We start from the raw sequence: 20,968 nt of genomic DNA, 5'->3' as shown, positions 1-20,968 counted from the left end.
AAAAAAAAAAAAAAAAAGAAATAAATAAAAATACAATAAATTAGCCGGGTGTGGTAGTAAGTGTCTGTAGTCCCAGCTACTTGGGTGAGGTGTGAGGATCACCTGAGCTCAGGAAGTCGAGGCTGCTGTGAGCCAAGATTACACCACTGCAGTCCAGCCTGGACTAGAGACCCTGTCTCAATAAATAAATGAATGAGTGAATGAATGAATGAAAGAAAATATTTATGGTAGAATTGGCTGGGTAATTTGTAACTTGCTCTTTTCAGTGATAGTAAATCTTACTGCTCTAATTAGGCAGCCTGGAGTTTTAGCTGTGGAGACATATGTGCCTGCTGCATTGGTAATGCTGAAACTAGCCTGTCCCATCAGGCCTTGGGGTCAGGAGACAAGATAATACGGTGCTGTGTTCAACATTGGCATGGTTGCCTTGTTCTAAGGAGAAGCAGAGGCTACTTTTGTGTAGTTGGAAGTTAGAAACATTTGATTCTTAATTGTACCCGTGTTAAATTTTTTTTGGGGGGGGCCGGGCGCAGTGGCTCAAGCCTGTAATCCCAGCACTTTGGGAGGCCAAGACGGGCGTATCACGAGGTCAGGAGATCGAGACCATCCTGGCTAACCCGGTGAAACCCCATCTCTACTAAAAAATACAAAAAAACTAGCCGGGCGAGGTGGCGGGCACCTGTAGTCCCAGCTACTGGGGAGGCTGAGGCCGGAGAATGGCGTGAACCCAGGAGGCGGAGCTTGCAGTGAGCTGAGATCCGGCCACTGCACTCCAGCCTGGGTGACAGAGCGAGACTCCGTCTCAAAAAAAAAAAAAAAAAAAAAAAAAAATTTTGGGGGGGCCTACAAAGTAATAGTTTATATGTTTTCTATTAGTAATTTCCTTTGCACTATGCCTTATTTTAATCAAGTTTGGGATTGAGTCAAAGTCACATCATAAGCATACTGGAAACCTATAAGAAATTGTCAGCTGCCATAAATTGTCTCATATCCTTCAATGCGGTTTTGCTTTCATTCTTCTGATATTCCAAACCACTTTTAAAAAGCTTTCCCAGTCTTGGAATGCCTTCTTAAAAGGGTTCAGTGTCACTTAAGAATACACATACAAGTGATTCTTATACTAACTGCAAGCTTTTCTATCACATTTGGAAGGCTGTTTTCTTGTAATACAGAGAACAAAAGAAAGCAGAGGCTCCTTTTTAGAAGATTAATAGTGGTGCTTTCCTCCATTTTTTCTCATACTATCTCTAAAGTCTTCAGACATTTATTTTGGCCGGGCACAGTGGCTCATACCTGTAATCCCAGCACTTTGGGAAGCTGAGGCAGGAGGATCACTTGAGGTCAGGAGTTCGAGACCAGCCTGGCCAACATGGTGAAATCCCATCTTTACTAAAAATATAAAAATTAGCGGGGCATGGTGGCAGGCACCTGTAGTCTTAGCTGCTCAGGTGGCTGAGACAGGAGAATCTCTTGAACTCAAGAGGCAGAGGTTGCGGTGAGCTGAGATCACACGACTGCACTTCAGCGTGGGTGACCGAGTGAGACTGTCTCAAAAAAAAAAAATAAATAAAAGAAACTTTCCCTGTCTGACCATAGCCTATCCTTAAAAAAAAACAAAAAAACCAAAAAAACAAAAAGAACCCTATATATATATACTTTTTAAAATTTCAGTAGCTTTCGGGGTACAAGTAGTTTTTGGTTACATGAATGGATTGCATAGGGGTGAACATCATTTCATCCATATTTTCTGGTGTATCTCCATGTTCAGGGCAATATATATCATTTGTCAGTTACTGTATGGGTTTTATAATTGCTTGCCTCTACCTTTGCCTATATTTTGCTTTTGACTGGAAAGCTTTTTTTCCTCAGCTTTTCATTCTTCAGTGCCGGGTTTAAATGGTGTGGCCTATAAAGCTTATATTCTCCTGCTAAAAGTATTTGTTGGAAACGTCTATGGAGAGTACCTGGTAGATTACTTTGTTTTATAAGACTGACCTCTTGAGGACAGGGACTAGACTATTTGTTACCTATATTTATATGCCCCGTTGTGAGTTGCGTATATTTGTTGATGGCAAACCTAATATATTTTGAAGGGAGTAGGTTAGTACAGTGGTTCTCAAGTCTATCAGAGGCAATGCTCCCTATCTATAGTGTATATCATATAAATATCTTTATGTTATACTCTTTTAATATTTTCAAATAAATGAAGAAATAAAATACCTGTCTACCCACAGTTTAGAAATACTGATATAATGTTTCAGCATTTTACAAAGATAAACAAAAGGAAAATAGTTGATAACAAAAATAACATCTCAATAGGTAAGTGCTTGGACACAGTGACACAAAATTATAGTGCATCTGTATTTGGAGTCACTGAGTGTGACAGCTACAACAATAAACTTAAATGCCATAAGCAGCATTTTCATCATAAGGCATTAAAAATGGTGCCTGACTCTTGGTAAAACTGCCAAAAGAAAAAAATAGTATAATCGTTTGTTGTTGCATTCCTGGAAAATTTAATATGTAAGAACTGTGCAAAACAAATCTGAGAAATTGCAAGCATGTTTTTCACCTATGTCACTGCCACATTGTCAGGGTTTTTCATAAGGTTTTCATATATTACCAAGATTGTTTGAAATATATTGGGCATGGGACAGTTCTTCGTTGGGTCTTTTTGTTCCGTATGTTTCCCATCTTTACCTCTAATCCACACCTGCTAAATGGGAATAGCACCCCTGCTTCCTAGTGTATGTTTCCAGAATGCTTCCTAGGGGCAGTACTTCTGCTGTTTAGAAATATTGCTTTACTCTGAATTATAGAATCATTTGAGCTAGTGTTTCACTATAACTAAAGATAGGAACATTAATCAGATGACTCAAGTTTCTTTTTGTAATAGAAATAGAAAAACAGTACATTTTACAGGGAACATTAGTGAGTTATTTATTTAAAGTGGTTTAAAGTTAACTTTCCACCATTAATTATTGAAAATCAATAGCTCTTTTAAAACATGCATTTTCCAGCATTTGAAAGAAAATACCTAATTTTTAGAAGACAAAACGATAATGTTATAATTGTGTGTTTAGACTAGAAAAGCATAAAAATGTGTCTGTATACACATACACAAATTTAGAGTTGTAATTAAACCCATGATCCATTTATATTTGGTAATATATGCATGTATATTGTGTCATATTACGTGCATTTATTACCAAATATAAGTGGTAATATGTGCATGTATATTACATACATGCATATCATATAAGCTGTGAATGTGTCAAATATCATAAGCTGTGAATATGTCTAGCATAAAAATTCAGGCAATTTAACACCTGTAATAGGAATTAACTAGCTACTTGTAACTAGCCAGTTTCCTCATCTTTCCTAACATTAAGACAGCATTGTGCTCTTTTTCTTTTTCTTTTTCTTTTTTTTAAATTGAGAGAGGATCTCACTCTATTGCCCAGGCTGGAGTGCAGTGGCACAACCATGGCTCACTGCAGCTTTGACCTGCCAGGTTCAAGTGTTCTTCCACCCAGTCTCCCGAGTAGCTAGGAATACAGGTGTGTACCTCTACACCCAGCTTATTTTTGTATTTTTTGTAGAGACAGGGTTTCGCCATGTTGCCCAGGCTGGTCTTGAACTCCTGAGCTCAAGCAGTCCACCTGCTTTCAACCTCCCAAAGTGCTGGGATTACAGGCATGTGCCACCACACCTGGCCCAATATTGTGCTCTTGATACAATGTTTAGGTCTCTTTTAGATCTCCTTTGGACTAGAGATGGTTTTTAATTCTGCGGACTACTGTAAAGGATTTGACTAAATAGCAGTACAAATGTAGGTGGAAGGGTATAGTCAATACCATGTGCCTAAAAGTTAACACTCAGAGGCATTTGAGACTTCAAGATGATCTTGAAAGCACATAACCTGGAGTTGAGTATAGTCTGTTCTGTTGCAATGTTGGTTTCTTTAATGTAAATTGGCCCATGCACACTTGATAAATAGGGAAATGATGTCAATATAACGTGGAAGTAGTGTTGGTTCATAAGCAGTTTTTCCCACAGTGCTACTGTATAAACTGAAAATGGGGAAAGACCTTTCAATTAAAGAGGAAGATTTGGTAATATATGAAGACGTCACACACACACACAACCTTGCAAATCTGGCAGAAATAATTTAGTGAAAGAAATAGCTATTCCGGTGGTTTCTAAAACCACCATACTTTGTACTGTCAAAAGCAGTCTCAGGAAGTTCAAAACCATGTACTCCTGTGTTTATAAAGAAAGAAGGTAACAAACAGGAAAGTCTGCCCGAGAAAAATTGTATTTTTAATTATTTTGAAGCTTTTTAAAAAATGCCTTTAAAAAGTTACACTTAAAAGGAGAAAATACAAAAATAAGTCTCAAGTGGATTTATTGGTGCAAATTTTGTTGGAGATTTAATTTTTTATTAAAATTGGTGATGTTTTTGTTGGGACGCTCGTTACAAAATAACATAGGTTTGTGTGCTCTGGGCTCAATCTTATTTTTAACATAACAGCCCTGTTATTTTTAGTGCGTAATTTTGCAGAGACATGAGGTTTTTTTCAGGAATACCCATATGTTGTTATAGAAGCTCCTGAACACATGCGTGCGCGTGCGTACGCGTGCACAAACACACACACACACACACACACACACACACACACACACACACACACANCACACACACACACACACACACACACACACACACACACACACACACACACACACACACTCTGACTCACCCAAATCTTTGGGCTATAATTTACTAAATGGCTTCATTCTAGTGTTATTTAAAAGAGTTTGTCATGAATTTTACTATACTGTTCTACAAATTTTATTTATAGTGGATATAAATTTTACTAGGTTTTAAAAAGATTATGCTTTTTGATAAAAACTAAAGTTGAGCATTAAGGCTTGCTAAATTAGAGAGGTGGTAAAATGAGCTCAAAGGAGGCATCCAAGGCTCTTTTGCCTCTGAATACTGTGATGTTCTAATTGGCTATTCCAGATTGGACATCATTATTTTATGCAGATTTACTTTGCAGCATTTTTGAGCATTAATAATTTATAAGTGGACATAATAAAATAGAGCTTCATTTTGGGAGGCCCCATATTGTCACTTCATGGTACCATCTGGTTGTCTATTCCTTGTTAGCCAGGGTTGGAAACTATAGCGCATGGGCCGAATCTGGCTCACTGCCTGTTTTTGTAAATGAAATTTTGATTGAAGTATAGCCACCATGCTTGTTTGTTTGAGAATTTTCTGTCCCTGTTTTTTTGACATACAGTATTGCCCAGGAAGCTGAAAATATTTACCTTTCTTTATGGAAAATGTATTAAGTCCCATAGGCTAAACAGATAGGCAGAAGGGACAGTTAAAGATCAATATTTTATATGTTTAAAATATACTTTTTAAACAGTCCTCAGTGAGAATATCACACTTTAAAATAATTTTAGGTAAGATCAGTGTGGGCATGGTTGATTTTATTTTATTTTATTTTATTTTTTGAGACGAGTCTCGCCCTATCGCCCAGGCTGCAGTGCAGTGACACAATCGCTTCTCACTGCAACCTCTGCCTCCCAGGTTCAAGCGATTCCTCTGCCTCAGCCTCCCAGGTAGCTGAGACTACAGGCACATGCCACCATGCCCAGCTAATTTTTGTTGTTTTTATTAGAGACCGAGTTTCACTGTCTTGGCCAGGCTGGTCTTGAACTCCTGACCTCATGATCCACCCGCCTCTTCCTCCCAAAGTACTGGGATTACAGGCGTAAGCCACCATGCCCGGCTGGGCATTGTTGAATTTAAACCAGTTTTGTGAGCCTTGGTTTTCTAAATGATTTGGATACTGTTTACTTTTTTGTGGTATAATATAGAGAGTTTACCTGCTAAGTTCTTAAGTTCATTGAAGGTATTAGTAAGGGCATGAGAAATAACACAGAAGTATCATTAGGTGGATCTGACGTAAGCTGTATACAAGTCAACAGAGCAATTTATTTGAGTTAGAGGAGGGCTGCTGCCCCAGCCCTCACCTTTAGTTTCATATGGGCCAGTTTCTGATGACAAATGGAATGAATCTGAATTTTTAATTGTTTTGCGCATTTATTTTTCACAAAGTTGTCTAGCTTTGAATGTATGTAGTTTTCTTTTAAAATGAGTTGTTTAATTATCAAGGAATGCAACAAGGTATATTTTAAATTATAAAATGAAATAAAGTAGAAAACGTGTTTTAATTAAAACAGCAGTCTGCAACAATCTTTAAGAAAATAAGAATGTGGAGGACCTGAATGACATAATTTATATTTCCTGTAGCTGTTAAATTCCATACTCAAAAAACAGAATGTTATACCTTTTTAGAATAACTATGGAATGCTTTCAAAAATAGTCTCATTTCTGAAGAAAAAAGAGTTGAACTCTGAGATCTGTTGGTAGAAATATAACAAAAACAAAAGCAACTCTTAGAAATTAAATCTAATAAGAAACTCATTGGTTAAGCTAAATTTTAGTCTGCAATGGGAGAATAGGAAAAACTAAAATTAATCCCAATGTATATGAGGCAGGAAAATCACGTGATCCAGCCTCAGTGACAGAGCAAGACCCCTTCTGAAACACCAAAAAATAAAAAAATAAAACAGCAACAACAACAAACACACAATGTATAAAAAAAACTTACGAAGTTCAGCTTAGCTACAACTTTAGAAAATATGCTTCTTGAAGTATATGTGTGTCCCTTCATTACTAAAAGTGAAGACTAATACACTTGAAAGGCTCACCTAGAATTTTTTTTTAAGAAATTAGTCTATTTTAATAAGTCTTTAGAAAATACTATTACTTTCACATTAGAACCTTGAAAATAAAAATGATATGAGGGATCCAGGAACTATTTCCTTTCTTAAGAAGCTAATTTCTTACCTTCTTTTAAGACTCTGTTCATGAATTCTGGAAAGATGGAAGAAGGGATGACACAGAAAAGAGAAACCTTAGGTCCTCTTTTGGAACAGATGGTTGTACTTGTGTGATATCTTAAGAAATTTATGGCATCCTTAAAGATTGAGTTAGGATTATTTTGTGATGTTTTTAGTGCCTCATTTCTAAGTTCTTTTGAGATGGTGTTTGGAATAAAAGCCTTAAACTTTTTTTAACAAGTAAATTTGGTATTAATGAAACTTTTTTCTAAATTTTCATTAGTATATGCTCTTATGTGGAAGGTGGACATCAGCTATGAATTACATAAATTGCATTTATTACATTAATATCTCACCTGAATGACAGCAGTTTTCTGGATATAAACGTATGTTTGTTTTTTATTGCTTATGTAAATCTCATGTAACCATTCCCCAAGGTCTAAAAAATAATCTAACTGAAAACAGTTTTTTCATGTTCCTTAAACTTGCTTTTAGAACCGTGCTGGCATAAGGATTTGATTTATTGTAAATATGATGTACCATATCAATCATGGAATTATTTGAATGTTTTTTGGAACTTTTGTGGTAAATTCCATATTTCTCCAGGACTTTTTTGTGTTCTGTCTGTTGACAAGTACTTTAAAGTTTTAGCAAGTATCACTATATTGATTTCATGTAGGTTGGTTTATTGTTTAGTGCTTGAAATGATTTTCTGTATAAAATCAGTTTGAGAATTGGTTTTCCTGTCTCTGCATTTACTGTGTTTACCTGAATTTTAATGTACGAATTGGAAATCAGTATCAGTGTGGGAATCATCAATTGTCTTTTCCGTAAGCTTTTAAAGCCGTTACAGTCACATTATGTATTAAAAGTAGTGTTTAGATCTAAAGTCTAAATATTACTTTTTGTTAAAATGTAGCATATTTGAATATCTGCACTAAAATTGCTGAAAAATGTGTTACTGCTTAAGCAACCATAACAACTCTGTGCAATTATGACTACTGGTGATAATAAACTCTTCGGTATTGGGGAGGGGGGTTGGTTCTAAGAGGCAACTTCTTTTTGCCAGATTATTTGGTAGAGTAATAATTAAAATTTAAATATTTGGAAAAAGGGTAGGGTCAACAATGAATTGTGGGAAGCTTTAAAAAATATATAAAAATATTTCACTTTCAGTATTGTATTTGCATCTCAGTTTCCTGATAGATTTCTGTTTTGATTTTCTGCTGACAGGTCACATTTAGGGCAGGCAAAACATAAGGGATATAGCCCTCCTGAGAGTAGAAAATCTAATTCTAAGGCAGCCAAAGTGCAGTCTAATACTACTTCTGAACTGTCAAGGGGACACCTTTCTAAAAGGTAAATCTTCATATTGCTTATACATTTTCAAGGCAGAATTATTTGCATTCGAATCATTGCGTAATATTAAAAACTTGAGGTTATTCTAAAACGTTATGATACATATTTTCATTATTCTCTAAGAGTAACTTTTAGGATTGACAGTTTATCACCTTTGCAGTGATTAGTGCAGTATACCCTAGACAATGAGTTTGTCAATGATAAAATGATATTTTTGTTTGGATATAAGATTCCCCCTTTACTTAACAAACCTTTATGGCCATATTTTATTTCTTTTTATTTTTAATTTTTTTTTTTAAGTTTTTATTGTCAGAGCCATAATTTAGGTTTAGGTCAGTGATTCTTAAGATCTAATTGGTAAGAGTCTTTGGAAAGCAATGTTAACTGAAGATTTGATAGTACTACAGTATAAAAACCTCTTAACCTTCATTTTGAAAGTATGTATGTTAATGCTTATTTCTTCTAAGCTTTGACAAAGCAGTTTTGTTTGTGAATAAGGCATCAATATTCTGGCTTCCTCTGGTACTGAACAATTAAGTGTTGTTTTTCTTGTAATCTTAACTCTTGTTTTGTGATTAGGAGTGTTAGTGTCAGTAATCTTTGGGCTAAAGAACACCCTTATCTTCTAATCAGATATTTTACTATCCAAAGTCACATCTGCCTTTGTTTTGTTCTTTTGTTTTGTTTTACAGATTTGAACCATCTGAAAACCTATGTTTAATACTGGACTTAGTAGGAACATACTCGTTCTTTATTTTTTGAAAGCATTATATATGACAGTTGTGAATATGACAGGCTGGTATTAACTGTTTTCTTATCTAACCTCTTAGAAGCTGCAGTTCATCATCTGCTGTGATAGTTCCACAACCAGAGGATCCAGACAGAGCCAATACTTCAGAAAGACAAAAAACGGGGCAGGTGCCTAAGAAAGACAATTCTCGAGGAGTGAAACGCAGTGCTAGTCCAGACTACAACAGGACCAATTCTCCTAGCTCTGCAAAAAAACCAAAAGCACTTCAGCATACTGAATCTCCCTCAGAAACAAATAAGCCACATAGTAAGTCAAAGAAGAGACATTTAGACCAGGAGCAACAACTGAAGTCTGCACAATCACCATCAACAAGCAAGGCTCATACCAGAAAGAGTGGGGCCACTGGCGGTTCACGGAGTCAGAAAAGAAAAAGGACAGAGAGTTCTTGTGTAAAGAGTGGCTCCGGGTCGGAATCAACTGGTGCAGAAGAGAGATCTGCCAAACCTACCAAGCTGGCTTCAAAATCAGCCACCTCAGCCAAAGCTGGGTGTAGCACCATCACTGATTCTTCTTCTGCTGCCTCTACTTCCTCCTCGTCTTCTGCTGTAGCCTCGGCCTCCTCCACTGTACCACCGGGTGCCAGAGTGAAACAAGGAAAAGATCAGAACAAGGCCAGGCGTTCCCGTTCAGCATCCAGTCCCAGCCCCAGAAGAAGTAGCAGGGAAAAGGAACAGAGTAAAACTGGTGGCTCTTCAAAATTTGATTGGGCTGCTCGTTTCAGCCCTAAAGTTAGCCTTCCTAAAACAAAACTGTCTCTTCCAGGGTCTTCTAAGTCAGAGACATCAAAACCTGGACCTTCTGGATTACAGGCCAAATTAGCAAGTAAGTTTACAAAAAGGTCTTTTTCTTTAATTAAAGAACGTTTCTCTTGGTTTGTCAAAAGCAATTATGTTTTAAAGTTAAGGGTTTTCCCCCCCATCTTAGATAATCTTAGATTTATTACTGTCCATATAATTAAGTACATGACAGCATGTAATAACTGTTACTACATTTAGTTTTATGGAGACAGGTAAGGAATACTGCCTTCCTGTTATTACGAAACCATCACATTTTAGTGTCTGTATCTTTATTGGTCCTCGCTGCATCTCCTACTTCATCGATTTCCTAATATCAGGATGGGACATAAAGTTGGATTTTCTTCTATACCACATACAGAATTATCATTTAGTTAGGAGTTGTTTTTAGTTATGAGTTGCCATGATCGGAAATCAAATTTATCTATGCTTTTTTAGATGGAGTCTCACTCTGTCGCCTAGGCTGGAGTGCAGTGGCGCAGTCTTGGCTCACTGCAACTTCCACCTCCTGGGCTCAAGCGATCCTCCTGCCTTGGCCTCCAGAGTAACTGAGATTACAAGTGTGCACATCACGCTTGGGTAATTTTTGTGTTTTTAGTAGAGATGGGGTTTCACTTTGTTGGCCAGGTTGGTCTCAAACTTCTGACCTCAAGTTATCTGCTTGCCTCGACCTCCCAAAGTGTTGGGATTACACGTGTGAGCTACCATGCCTGGCCAAATATGTATTTTTTTATTTTAGATATTCTTGATGTGTAGATACAATGAAATGTTATTATAATAAATATACCTCAATATAAATTAAACCTTATTCATATGTAATATCTCATGGTCTTTAAAGAGTTTTGTCTAAAGATGAATACTTACGTTTCACTACTCTTATATACACTACTCTGTGTCCTGAGTGAGTGAGAAAGAATATTGCTCTCTGAAAGTTTACAGTGGAGTAGAAAGAATTTGTGTTTTGAGAATACATTCAAGCAAAGAAACCAAGTAGGTGGAAGAAACATAGAGTTATGTGCTTTCCTTCATGAGTCAGTTTTGGAGATATCCAGGAACTCTTCTCCCTCTCTCTTTACCAAAAGACTTCTTCAGGGAGCCAACTGCTCATCTGGGGAATGCTAGTGTTTTTCTTTTCTTTCCTTCTTTTTTTTTTTTTTCCCTTTGAGACAGAGTCTCGCTCTGTTGCCCAGTATGGAGTAGTGGTACGATCTTGGCTTATTGCAACCTCCGTCTCCTGGGTTCAAGCAATTCTCCTGTCTCAGTCTCCTGAGTAGCTGGGATTACAAGTGTGCGCCACCACACCCAGCTAATTTTTGTAGAGAAGGAATTTCACCATGTTGGCCAGGCTGGTCTCGAACTCCTGACCTCAAGTGATCCACCTGCCCCGGCCTCCCAAAGTGTTGGGATTATAGGCGTGAGCCACTGTGCCCAGCCTTTTTTCCTTATTTCTATTCGAGAAATCTATAGAGGACAAATAGGATAATAAAGCACTTATCTACAATTTTTAAAAGTATTTAATTTTCATAATACCTAATTAGGAAGCTTGCTTTTAAGCATCTGTTCTTCTCTGATTGATTTTAGATCTACATTTGGGTAGGACTATAATGTTTTCTTGGCTTAAGAGGATTATATATAGTGTTTACTAGCATTCTTGTCAAAGTATAGCTCATATTGAATCAGCCTAACTTAATATTGAATTGGAGCTGTTAGCTCTGTTTAATTTAACACTGCAATGTAAAACTACTTTTGATTGATTCACACATTAACTAAAATGACAAGAATACTATTAATAGTAGGTACTATATAAAAAATTTTATGTTTAACCTGTATGATAGGTTATTGTGAAGTAACATCTTTTAGATTGAACTTTGTTCTGTTTTGGTATTTTAAATATGCAGTACATCTATATAAAATGTTTTAAGTTTAAAGGATTAAGATAGGCTAGATCAGTATCTCGAAGTGAGAAAGAAAAAAAGGTCCAAGTTAAAAGGACAACCAACTATTTGTCCTTCCAAGGCTTTATCGATAATTGGAGGTATTTATGTCAGCTTTTATACTGCCTTTCCTCCCTGTGTTTTGTGTCTGTCAGTCTGTCCATTGTAGTAGCTATGTAATATTCATAGCCAGTGGGCCAGGTTGAGTTTATAGCAAGCTGTTTAGGATTCACTCCTCCTTCTGCCTTCCAGTGTGCCTCACTTGAGGAACTCATCTCTTAAAGCTCTTATATGTAGGAGGGTTCTAGGGCCAGGCAATAGCAGATTGTACTTGAGTGTCATGGCCTTGGTCCTTTGTTGAGATCAGCTTTCTTTTCTTTATATAGTCTGTTAACATGATTTTTAAAAGAAAACCCAACTCAGTGTCATTATGCTGCTGGTTTGATAAAAACCAATCCAGATAATTCCATTAAGCCTGCTCAGCACATAGTCACAAACTAATTTAGTATTTTAAAACTCATTTCACCATTATTTCATTTACTTTCACAGTATCTGTGTGTTCTATTGTCACTATTATATCACTTTTCCATTTTCACTGCCACTATCCCAGTTCTGATCTCTCATCGTAGCCTAAGCTGTTGAAACAAGAGAATGGAACCAGCGTTTGTTTAGCATAAAATAAGTGCCAGGTATTTTACATATGCAGCTACATTTTCTTTTCAAAAAAAAAATGGTACTTCAGGATACTTTTTAAATTTTTTTTCCCATAGACAGAGTCTTGCAGTTGGCTCACTGCAACCTCTGCCTCCCAGGTTCAAGCAATTCTCGTGCCTCAGCCTCCCAAGTAGCTGAGATTACAGGCGCGTGCCACCGTGTTTGGCTAAGTTTTGTATTTTTAGTAGAGACAGGGTTTCGCCATATTGACCAGGCAGGTCTCGAACTCCTGACCTCAGGTGATCTGCCCACCTCAGCCTTCCAAAGTGCTGGGATTACAGGCATGAGCCACCATGCCCAGCCTAGGATAGTTATCAAGGAAATGCATTCCGAGGAGATGAAGTAACTTCTCTGAGTAGTATACCTCATACTTGGCAGAGTTAGGATTTGAAGATGGGGGTATGTATGACCTTGAATGAAGCATTTTCTTTTTCTTTTCTTAACCCATGTTTCTGTGTTTTACTGTTGTAACATAATTGGGCCATTTGGAGATAACTAAGACTCTAGAGGAAGTGAAATTTTATTTGGTCGTTCATTGGTAGTATTGATTAAATTTAGAGGTGAATACTGTGTGAACCCAAGGATTATACCATATCATTCGCTATGTATTTGCTGGTTTCAAATAAATGAAAACATTTCAAAACAAAGTAGCATATATTTACTGTGCTTTTAAGTGCCTGACAGTTGTTCTGAATACCTTACGTGAGTCATCTTATTTGTTCCTCATCGGTCTTGTGTAGCAAGTTGTTGTTTTTTGTTTTTGTTTGTTTGTTTGTTTTAAGATGGAGTCTTCCTGTGTTGCCCAGGCTGGAATGCAGTGGCACAATCTCAGCTTACTGCAATTTCTGCCTGCTGGGTTCAAGTGATTCTCCTATCTCAGGCTCCCAAGTAACTGGGATTATAGGCATGTGCCACCACGCCCAGCTAACTTTTTGTGTTTTTAGTATGGAGATGGGGTTTCACCATGTTGACCAGGCTGGTCTTGAATGCCTGACCTCAAGTGATCCACCCCCCGCGGCTTCCCAGAATGCTGGGATTACAGGCATGAGCCACTGCCCCCAGCCTTTGTGTGGCCGGTATTTTTATTCCCAGCTTACAGGTGAGGAAACTCTGGATCATTAGTCAAGTTACCTGTCTAGGGTCACAGAACTAAGAAATGATAAAGCCGAGTTAAAACCCAGGCCATTTGATCCCAAAAATTGGCCTTGAGAAGAGAATGCATAGGGGCGAACAGATCGGGCAAGCTCAGTCTGGGAAGGTTTCTTGAAGTCAAAACAAGGCATTGTGCATTTTAGGCATGATTAAATGTGTCACTTCAGGAAAGAGTTTACAGTAGAATTAATTGGCAGGTAACGTTTCTTAAGGATATAGGGGCAAAATGTGGTATTTTATGACTGTCTCTGGGTTTCAAGTAATGGTATTTTGAGGAGTAGAGCCAAAAATGTCGGATTCAAATCTTAGTTCTGCCATTTTTTCAGCTGGTAACTGTGGGAAAGTTTGTAACTTTTTCTTTGTAAAATGGGCATAATAGCTATTTGAGGAATAAATGAAAACATTAGAAGACTTAGCATAGTGCTTAGTGCACAGGATGCATCACAAAATTTAGGGTGTACAACTGAAAGTGAATATCTTAAGGCAGAAAACATACTCAAAGCATTTTGAGAATGGGGGATCAGTAAGTCCTGGCCATTGGTCAATTTTAAGGTAGCTGTTACATTTGGAACACCAGACTTAGAGTTTTTTTATCTCCTGAAAATCAAATACCACATGTTGTCATTTGTAAGTTGGAACTAAATAATGTGTTCACGTGGCCATAGACTGGGAAGGAGATGAAGGATGAGAAATTACCTCATGGCTGTAATATACATTATTTGGATGATGGTTAATACCAAAAGCCCAGACTTTGCCAGTAAGCAATATATCCATATAACGAAACTGCACTTGTACCCCTTAAATTTATAAAAGAAAGTCAAAACTAGGAATATATATACAAATAAAATTGCATAATTTTATATATAAAGAAAAATTTAACCTGTATAAATGGATACATCAACATAAATGAAAACAAAAATGCCAATATTAATGCATGTACATTGCTTTAAAAAATATTATCTCCTCATTGTGAGGTTGGGCAAATCATTCAGCTGTAGTTATGATGCCAACCTTATTCCTAATCTTATTTGCAAAATAATAAGATTCCTCCTTGCGAAGCATAAATGAAAGATTATATGTGAAAACAACTTTGAAAATCTAAAGTGCCATAGAATGCAGCAACATGTTGTAATGTACCATGTAATGTTGAAGTACGAGTTATGGTCATGTATGTACGTATTTATTTCATTTTTTTGAGTTGGAGTCTCATTCTTGTCGCCCAAGTCTGGAGTGCAGTGGTGTGATCTAGTCTCACTGCAACCTCCCCCTCCTGGGTTCAAGTGATTCTCGTGTCTCAGCCTTCCACGTAACTGGGATTCACAGGTGCCTGCCACCACACCTGGCTAATTTTTGTATTTATAGTAGAGACGGGGTTTTGCCATATTGGCCAGGCTGGTCTTGACCTCCTGACCTCAGGTGATCTGGCTGCCTCGCCCGGCCAGGTCACATATTTAAAGGGCTTTTGTATGTATCAGGGTTTTTTGTTTTAACATTAATCCAGAGGCCAGAATTAGATTCAGTGGGTAGATGGAAGTTGAGAGATGGGCTTCTGATTAATACAAATCTTAGTAGAATAAAAATCTAAAAATTATATTAAAAATAGAGTAGACCATTGTGAGAAATTTCATATTGGGTAGGTTATTTTATTTTATTTTGGATATCCTTTGTTTTCTTCCAGTTTTTAAGAATTGAACCTATTAGTTTGAATGTGATGTGTTTCCTCAGGTAAAGAGTTATTCTAAGTCATAATTGGTCAGTAGGAGAGCTTCATAGTAAAGGAAATGGTTTAAAAATTGTAGGAACAACAGTATTTTTAAGATGCTTTGTGGAAGAACCGTTCCCCATGTTCAAGTATTATTCAAGGAGATTCTAGATAAGCAGGAATATATTGTAAGCTGTGGGAAGACTTGCAGTAACTTCTTAACCCAATAATTTGCAAATTAATTTGACCAACTATTATTTGGGAACCAGCAGTGGTTCATGGAATACACTCAGGAAATGATATAATACATTTAGTGAGGAAGCTTAAACAGGAAGACCTTGTTATTGTGCTGCTTAGTCAATTGTTGGTAGGCCAATGAACAAGTTCCCGGCGAGGGCACTAGAGCTGGCAGAAGATCTAGTGAAACCACTACTTTAGTGATAGACTTCCTGAAGCGTTGCTGCTTGCCGGCTGTATCTCATCAAAACAGCTCTGAGACAAAGGTAAAAGTCTCCAGAGTACCCCAGAAAGAAGAATGTTATGTAACAATTTTTAATGATTTTTAAAAAAATTTTGCAATAATTTCAAAGTGAGTAGATGATGATGGTATAGAATTACAGGATACAATTGGTGATCAAAATCTGAGTAATTATGGAACCTGTTTATAGAAAAACTTCTATTTCCAGACTGATGTTTCTATTGAAGATCTACTTTACTCTCTGTTATTTAAAGTGGGCGTCATGTGCACATTATTAATAACATAGCAGGAGTTAACAGCTTACTTTTGTCTTGAGTTTCATATTCTCCTGATGACTTGCATATAGCTTGTGGTTTTTATCAGACCTAGAGAAGAACCAGGCAAAAGCCAAATTCTAGAAAGGAGATTCTGATTAGATGAGGAAGACATAGTGCTTTGCGCATGGAGGGAGGAAATAAGAATGAGTTGAGCAGGAGAGACGAATTTAAGTTAGATACGTGAAGAGTTGGGCAGGGAGCTTAAAAGGAAAAGGGTTTTGAGTGTCAGTTTTCCATCTTACAAGGCAGCTATTAAAGTAATTTAGCAACTTAAAAGTTACAAGTTCCAATATGTGACTGCTTTGAAAAATTAATAACAAATAATCCTAGTGTTTTTGAGGCTTTAAAAAAACTTTAAAAAGAAGTTGCCAGATTTAAAAAAGAGATCATTTAATGGTAAATACAGCACTGACTTCTTTGTTAAGAAGGCTTTGCTTCGTATTATGTTGTTTGAAAATTATAAATGATCATGTTATATATTTGTATACAAGGTCAAAATAAGAATTAAATTAGCCAAATTATGTTTTACTCAGCTTACATTAGTAATTGCCCTTTATGTTCTTACCTGTATTCTGGAATGGTTTTGACACTCTGATTCTGATACGTTAGTTAAAAATAATCCAGAAAGTATCAAAATATACAAAGAAGAAAAATATAAAATCACTTTTAATTTCATTCACCAAGGGCTACCTTTTTTTTTGGTGTGTATCATGCCAAAATTTTTCACTTTATATTTATCACCACTTATTTGCAGTGTAAAGTGAAAGAGTTATATAAGATATTTTTTTTTCTTCTTCAAGAAGATAATCATAGCTTACTGCAGCCTTGATCTCGAAAGATTCAAGCAGTCTTCCCACCTCAGCACCCCCGATAGCTGGGACCACAGGCACATGCCACCATACCCGGCTAATTTTTTAAAAAAGATTTTTTCTTGTAGAGATGAAGTCTCGCTATGTTGCTTAGGCTCGTCTCAAACTCCTGGACTCAAGCAGTCCTCCTATCTAGGCCTCCCAAAGTGCTTGGATTATAGGCATGAGCCACTATGCCTGGCCAGATCTATTATTTATTTTTTTTTAAAGCAGTTTTTCTGCCACTGTGCACTTTTCTATAGCTGATTATTTTGATGTTTTAATGTCTAGATTATGTGCTTTTATATGTCTCTTTGTTGATTCTTCTCCCCCACCCCCAACTCTTTGATCCCTGTTGTGTTCCCCTTGTGGAAAATGAAGATTTTGCATTCTAACCTTACCCCACCCCGTTCACCTACTGAACACATACTGTTATGTACTTACCGTCTTCCCAGTGATGATCAGCACGCAGGGTTTATTGTATCATCAACATCTAAATATCACTTACACTGAGCCATGTAGGAACATTTCCTTTCTCACACATTTTTGCTTTTCCTGAATTTTAAATTCCTTTTTGTGTTTTCCGCACTTTCCCATGAACTTACTCAAACTCCACCCTCCTTACTAATTGTCATCATCTTTTCTCAAGCTGTCTACATGCATTTGCTTCATCTTCCTGAAGAAGTGAGGCCTCTGGATGGTTGTTCATTGCGCCTGGTTATACTGCTTTAGCCTTGGGATTTGCTTCAGTCTTTTTAGTTTCCCTTTTCTAGATTTCATGTCATCTTTCTTGGTTTCTTATTTTGGTGGAATATTTCTTCTTGAATCTAAGGAAAGGTATTTATGAGATTTTAATAATTTAAAATTTATTTTTTCAAAATTTAGATGTCTGAAAACGTATCATACCACCTGGATACTTACTTGACAGATTGGCGAATATAGAGTTCTGGGTTGGGAATTACTTTCCTTCAGAATTCTGAAGAATTACATAGTGTCTTCCATCTTTCAATATTGGCACTGTTCCTATTTCTGATTTATTCCTTGATAGAGTGACCAGCTGGTTTTTTCTTTCTCTGGATCTGGGGCATTCTGAAGACTCAGGACTTACAGCTCTAAAACCAGGATAGTCCTAGGCAAACTGGGACTGTTGGTTACCCTGTACTTGTTTCTTTTCTCTTTCTTGATTTTCTATTGACTGCTTGTCCTCTTAAATGGTCTTGATCTTACTGTTTGACATTGCTTTCCTTTTTTGTTCTGTTTCTGGTAGATTTCTACTTCATCTTCCAACTTTTCTCTTGAATTGCTTTTTTTCTCCATGTTTGCCATCTTTTATTTCCAAGAGGTGATTTTGTTTTCATTTCCCTGTGTATAGAATCATGTGTTTGGTTTATGATTGCATTTCTTTTTTGATGACATTAATGGTGAGTTTTCTTTGCCTGTGTGATCTCAAGTATTTTTTGTGTGTGTCTGGGGCCTGAATTTTGGATTGGTTTTTGTCTTTCATGCTAGGAACTTTCCTCATATTCTGGTAATTCTGGTAATTCCTGGTTGTCTCCTCATACTCAAGTATAATTCGAGACCAAAAGTCTCTTTTGTAAGCTCTGAGTACATAAGCGAGGTTTGACCGAGATTCATTGTTTAGTGATTGGTTGGGTCATTTTGTTGTAAACTTCCTCTTATCATTATTTTTAGATCTTTTTTCCTTTAGCTGGTAAAATTCCACAGAGAAGATTGTTTCAAACTCCTGCCTTAAGGTGAAACCTTAAGTTCCTGAGTTCTGGGGGCTGAGTGGGAGAAGAGGCCTCAGACGGAGGCAGGATAATGTATATTGTCAGACAGTATGTCTGTACTCGATTCCCTTCTCTCCCTCTTATTTTTGGTATAGTGTACCTATTTGTACTGTGTACTTTAGTCAAGGATTTCTATATTCTATACTTCCTATTGGGGAACCCGCCCCCAGTAGTTAACGTGGGTTCTTTTCTGTTTCCCTCAGCGTCTCGGCTGGTTTGAGAAATAAAGGGAAAGAGTACAAAAGAGAGAAATTTTAAAGCTGGGCGTCCAGGGGAGACATCACATGTCGGCAAGTTCCGTGATACTCCCCGAGAAATAAAACCAGCAAGTTTTTATTAGCGATTTTCAAAAGGGGACAGAGTGTATGAATAGGGTGTGGGTCACAGAGATCACATGCTTCACAAGGTAATAAAATACCACAAAGCAAGTGGAGGCAGGGCAAGATCACAGGACCACAGGATGGGGCAAAATTAAAATTGCTGATGAAGTTTCGGACACGTGTTGTCATTGATAACGTCTTATCAGGAGACATGGTTTGAGAACCGCCAACCTGTCTGACCAAAATTTATTAGGCCGGAATTTCCTCGTCCTAATAAGCCTGGGAGCACTACAGGAGACCAGGGCTTATTTCATCCTTTCGGCTTCCGCTGCGACCTCCAAAGGGGCCGTTTATAGACCTACCCTCAGGGCGCATTCTCTTTCTCAGGGATGTTCCTTGCTGAGAAAAAGAATTCAGCGATATTTCTCCTATTTCCTTTTGAAAGAAGAGAAATATGGCTCTGTTCCATCCGGCTCACCGGCAGTCAGAGTTTAAAGTCTTATCTCCCTTGTTCCCTGAACACAGCTGTTATCCTGTTCTTTTTTCAAGGTGCCCAGATTTCATATTGTTCAAACACACATGCTCTACAAACAATTTGTGCAGTTAACGCAATCACCACAAGGTCCTGAGGCGACAAACATCCTCCTCAGCTTTCGAAATGATGGGATTAAGAGATTAAAGTAAAGACAGGCATAGGAAATCACAAGGGTATTGATTGGGGAAGTGATAAGTGTCCATGAAATCTTCACAATTTATGTTCTTCTGGCATGGCTTCAGCTGGTCCCTCCGTTCGGGGTCCCTGACTTCCCGCAACACTTCCTAAAGAATAAAGGTCTTGTTTTTTGCTGGAACCAGGAGAGGAATGGTTACCCAGCTGTACAAGTGTGGGAAGGGATCTGGGGATCTGATGCCTTGTAAGCAACCTATCAGCCAATCTTCAGTTTTAATCCCAATGCTGCCCTAGAGGTATCTGGCATCATCAGATCCTGAGCCTTTTTGGGCTTCTCTGGTGTCAGTTTAATTGGTAGTTAATCTCAGCTTTCTTCTTTCAGTTTTCTGGACTTCCCAGTGCATTTAGCCTGGCATTTCTGGTTTTCATCTCCTAAAATTGTATTGCAATGATAGTGTCCTCCATTCTTCTCATCCTTGTAGATTTATGTCTCAGATTGTTTTAATGCTGTATTAGTGGCATTTCATGTGGAGACAGAAGTGAGTGCATGTGTGTTAAATCTTCTGTCTTTACCCAGAAGGGAGACACTTCGCTAGGCATATGCAAAAGTATGATCTCGCTGTACATGACAGTAGGCATTACTTTTTAAGTGCCTGTTATGTGCCAGGCTCTCTAAAATATACATTTGATGTACATTAAATTTCATCTTCGGAATGACAGAACAAGGTAATAGTTGTGGAGAAACAAAAGTGCATTATTTGTCTAAACACTTTGTAGTATACTGGTTTCCTTTCAAATAACTATAAATTACATCATTTGTGATGGCTAGATATGGGTGTACCCTAATTAATTATAGCTTTGTAATTTACACAACTATTTCCTTGTAAAGTCACTGGTTATATTCTTTTTAGATATTGACATATATTTTGAAATTGCACTCAGAAATATATGAATTTAATTCCCACCAGCCGTGTAAAAGTGCCAAAGTGTTCACATCCTCATTAAATAATAACTGTTTTCTTGCAATTTTAATTACCATACTGTTTTATTTAACTATTCCCTATTATTGGGCATCTAGCTCCTTTCTAGTTTCTCCTTATTATAAATAATGCTTAGATGAATATCTTTGGGCAGTTCCAATATTTGTAATTCATA

The 20,968-nt window shown here is 37.2% G+C and overlaps 1 protein-coding gene across 23 annotated transcripts in view; it reads left to right on the top strand.

The window, feature by feature from the left end:
- TRIP12 (thyroid hormone receptor interactor 12) overlaps positions 1-20,968 on the top strand; it is a 155,050-nt gene that overhangs the window by 54,364 nt on the left and 79,718 nt on the right. For 15 of the 23 annotated variants that reach the window (XM_025403991.1, XM_025403976.1, XM_025403987.1 and 12 more), the window contains 2 exons: positions 8,158-8,283; positions 9,114-9,916. The exons of 1 other annotated variant lie outside the window; for it this stretch is intronic. In XM_025403991.1, the coding sequence (XP_025259776.1) occupies positions 8,158-8,283; positions 9,114-9,916 (929 nt within the window). The remainder of the gene's footprint in view (positions 1-8,157; positions 8,284-9,113; positions 9,917-20,968) is intronic. 7 more of the 23 variants (XM_025404000.1, XM_025403999.1, XM_025403997.1 and 4 more) reach the window with 2 other exon arrangements.

The sequence above is a fragment of the Theropithecus gelada genome, chromosome 12, assembly GCF_003255815.1.
Source record: "Theropithecus gelada isolate Dixy chromosome 12, Tgel_1.0, whole genome shotgun sequence".
NCBI classification, from domain to species: domain Eukaryota; kingdom Metazoa; phylum Chordata; class Mammalia; order Primates; family Cercopithecidae; genus Theropithecus; species Theropithecus gelada.
Note: the sequence above shows the minus strand (reverse complement) of the source record. Positions and strands in the feature narration are given on the sequence as shown.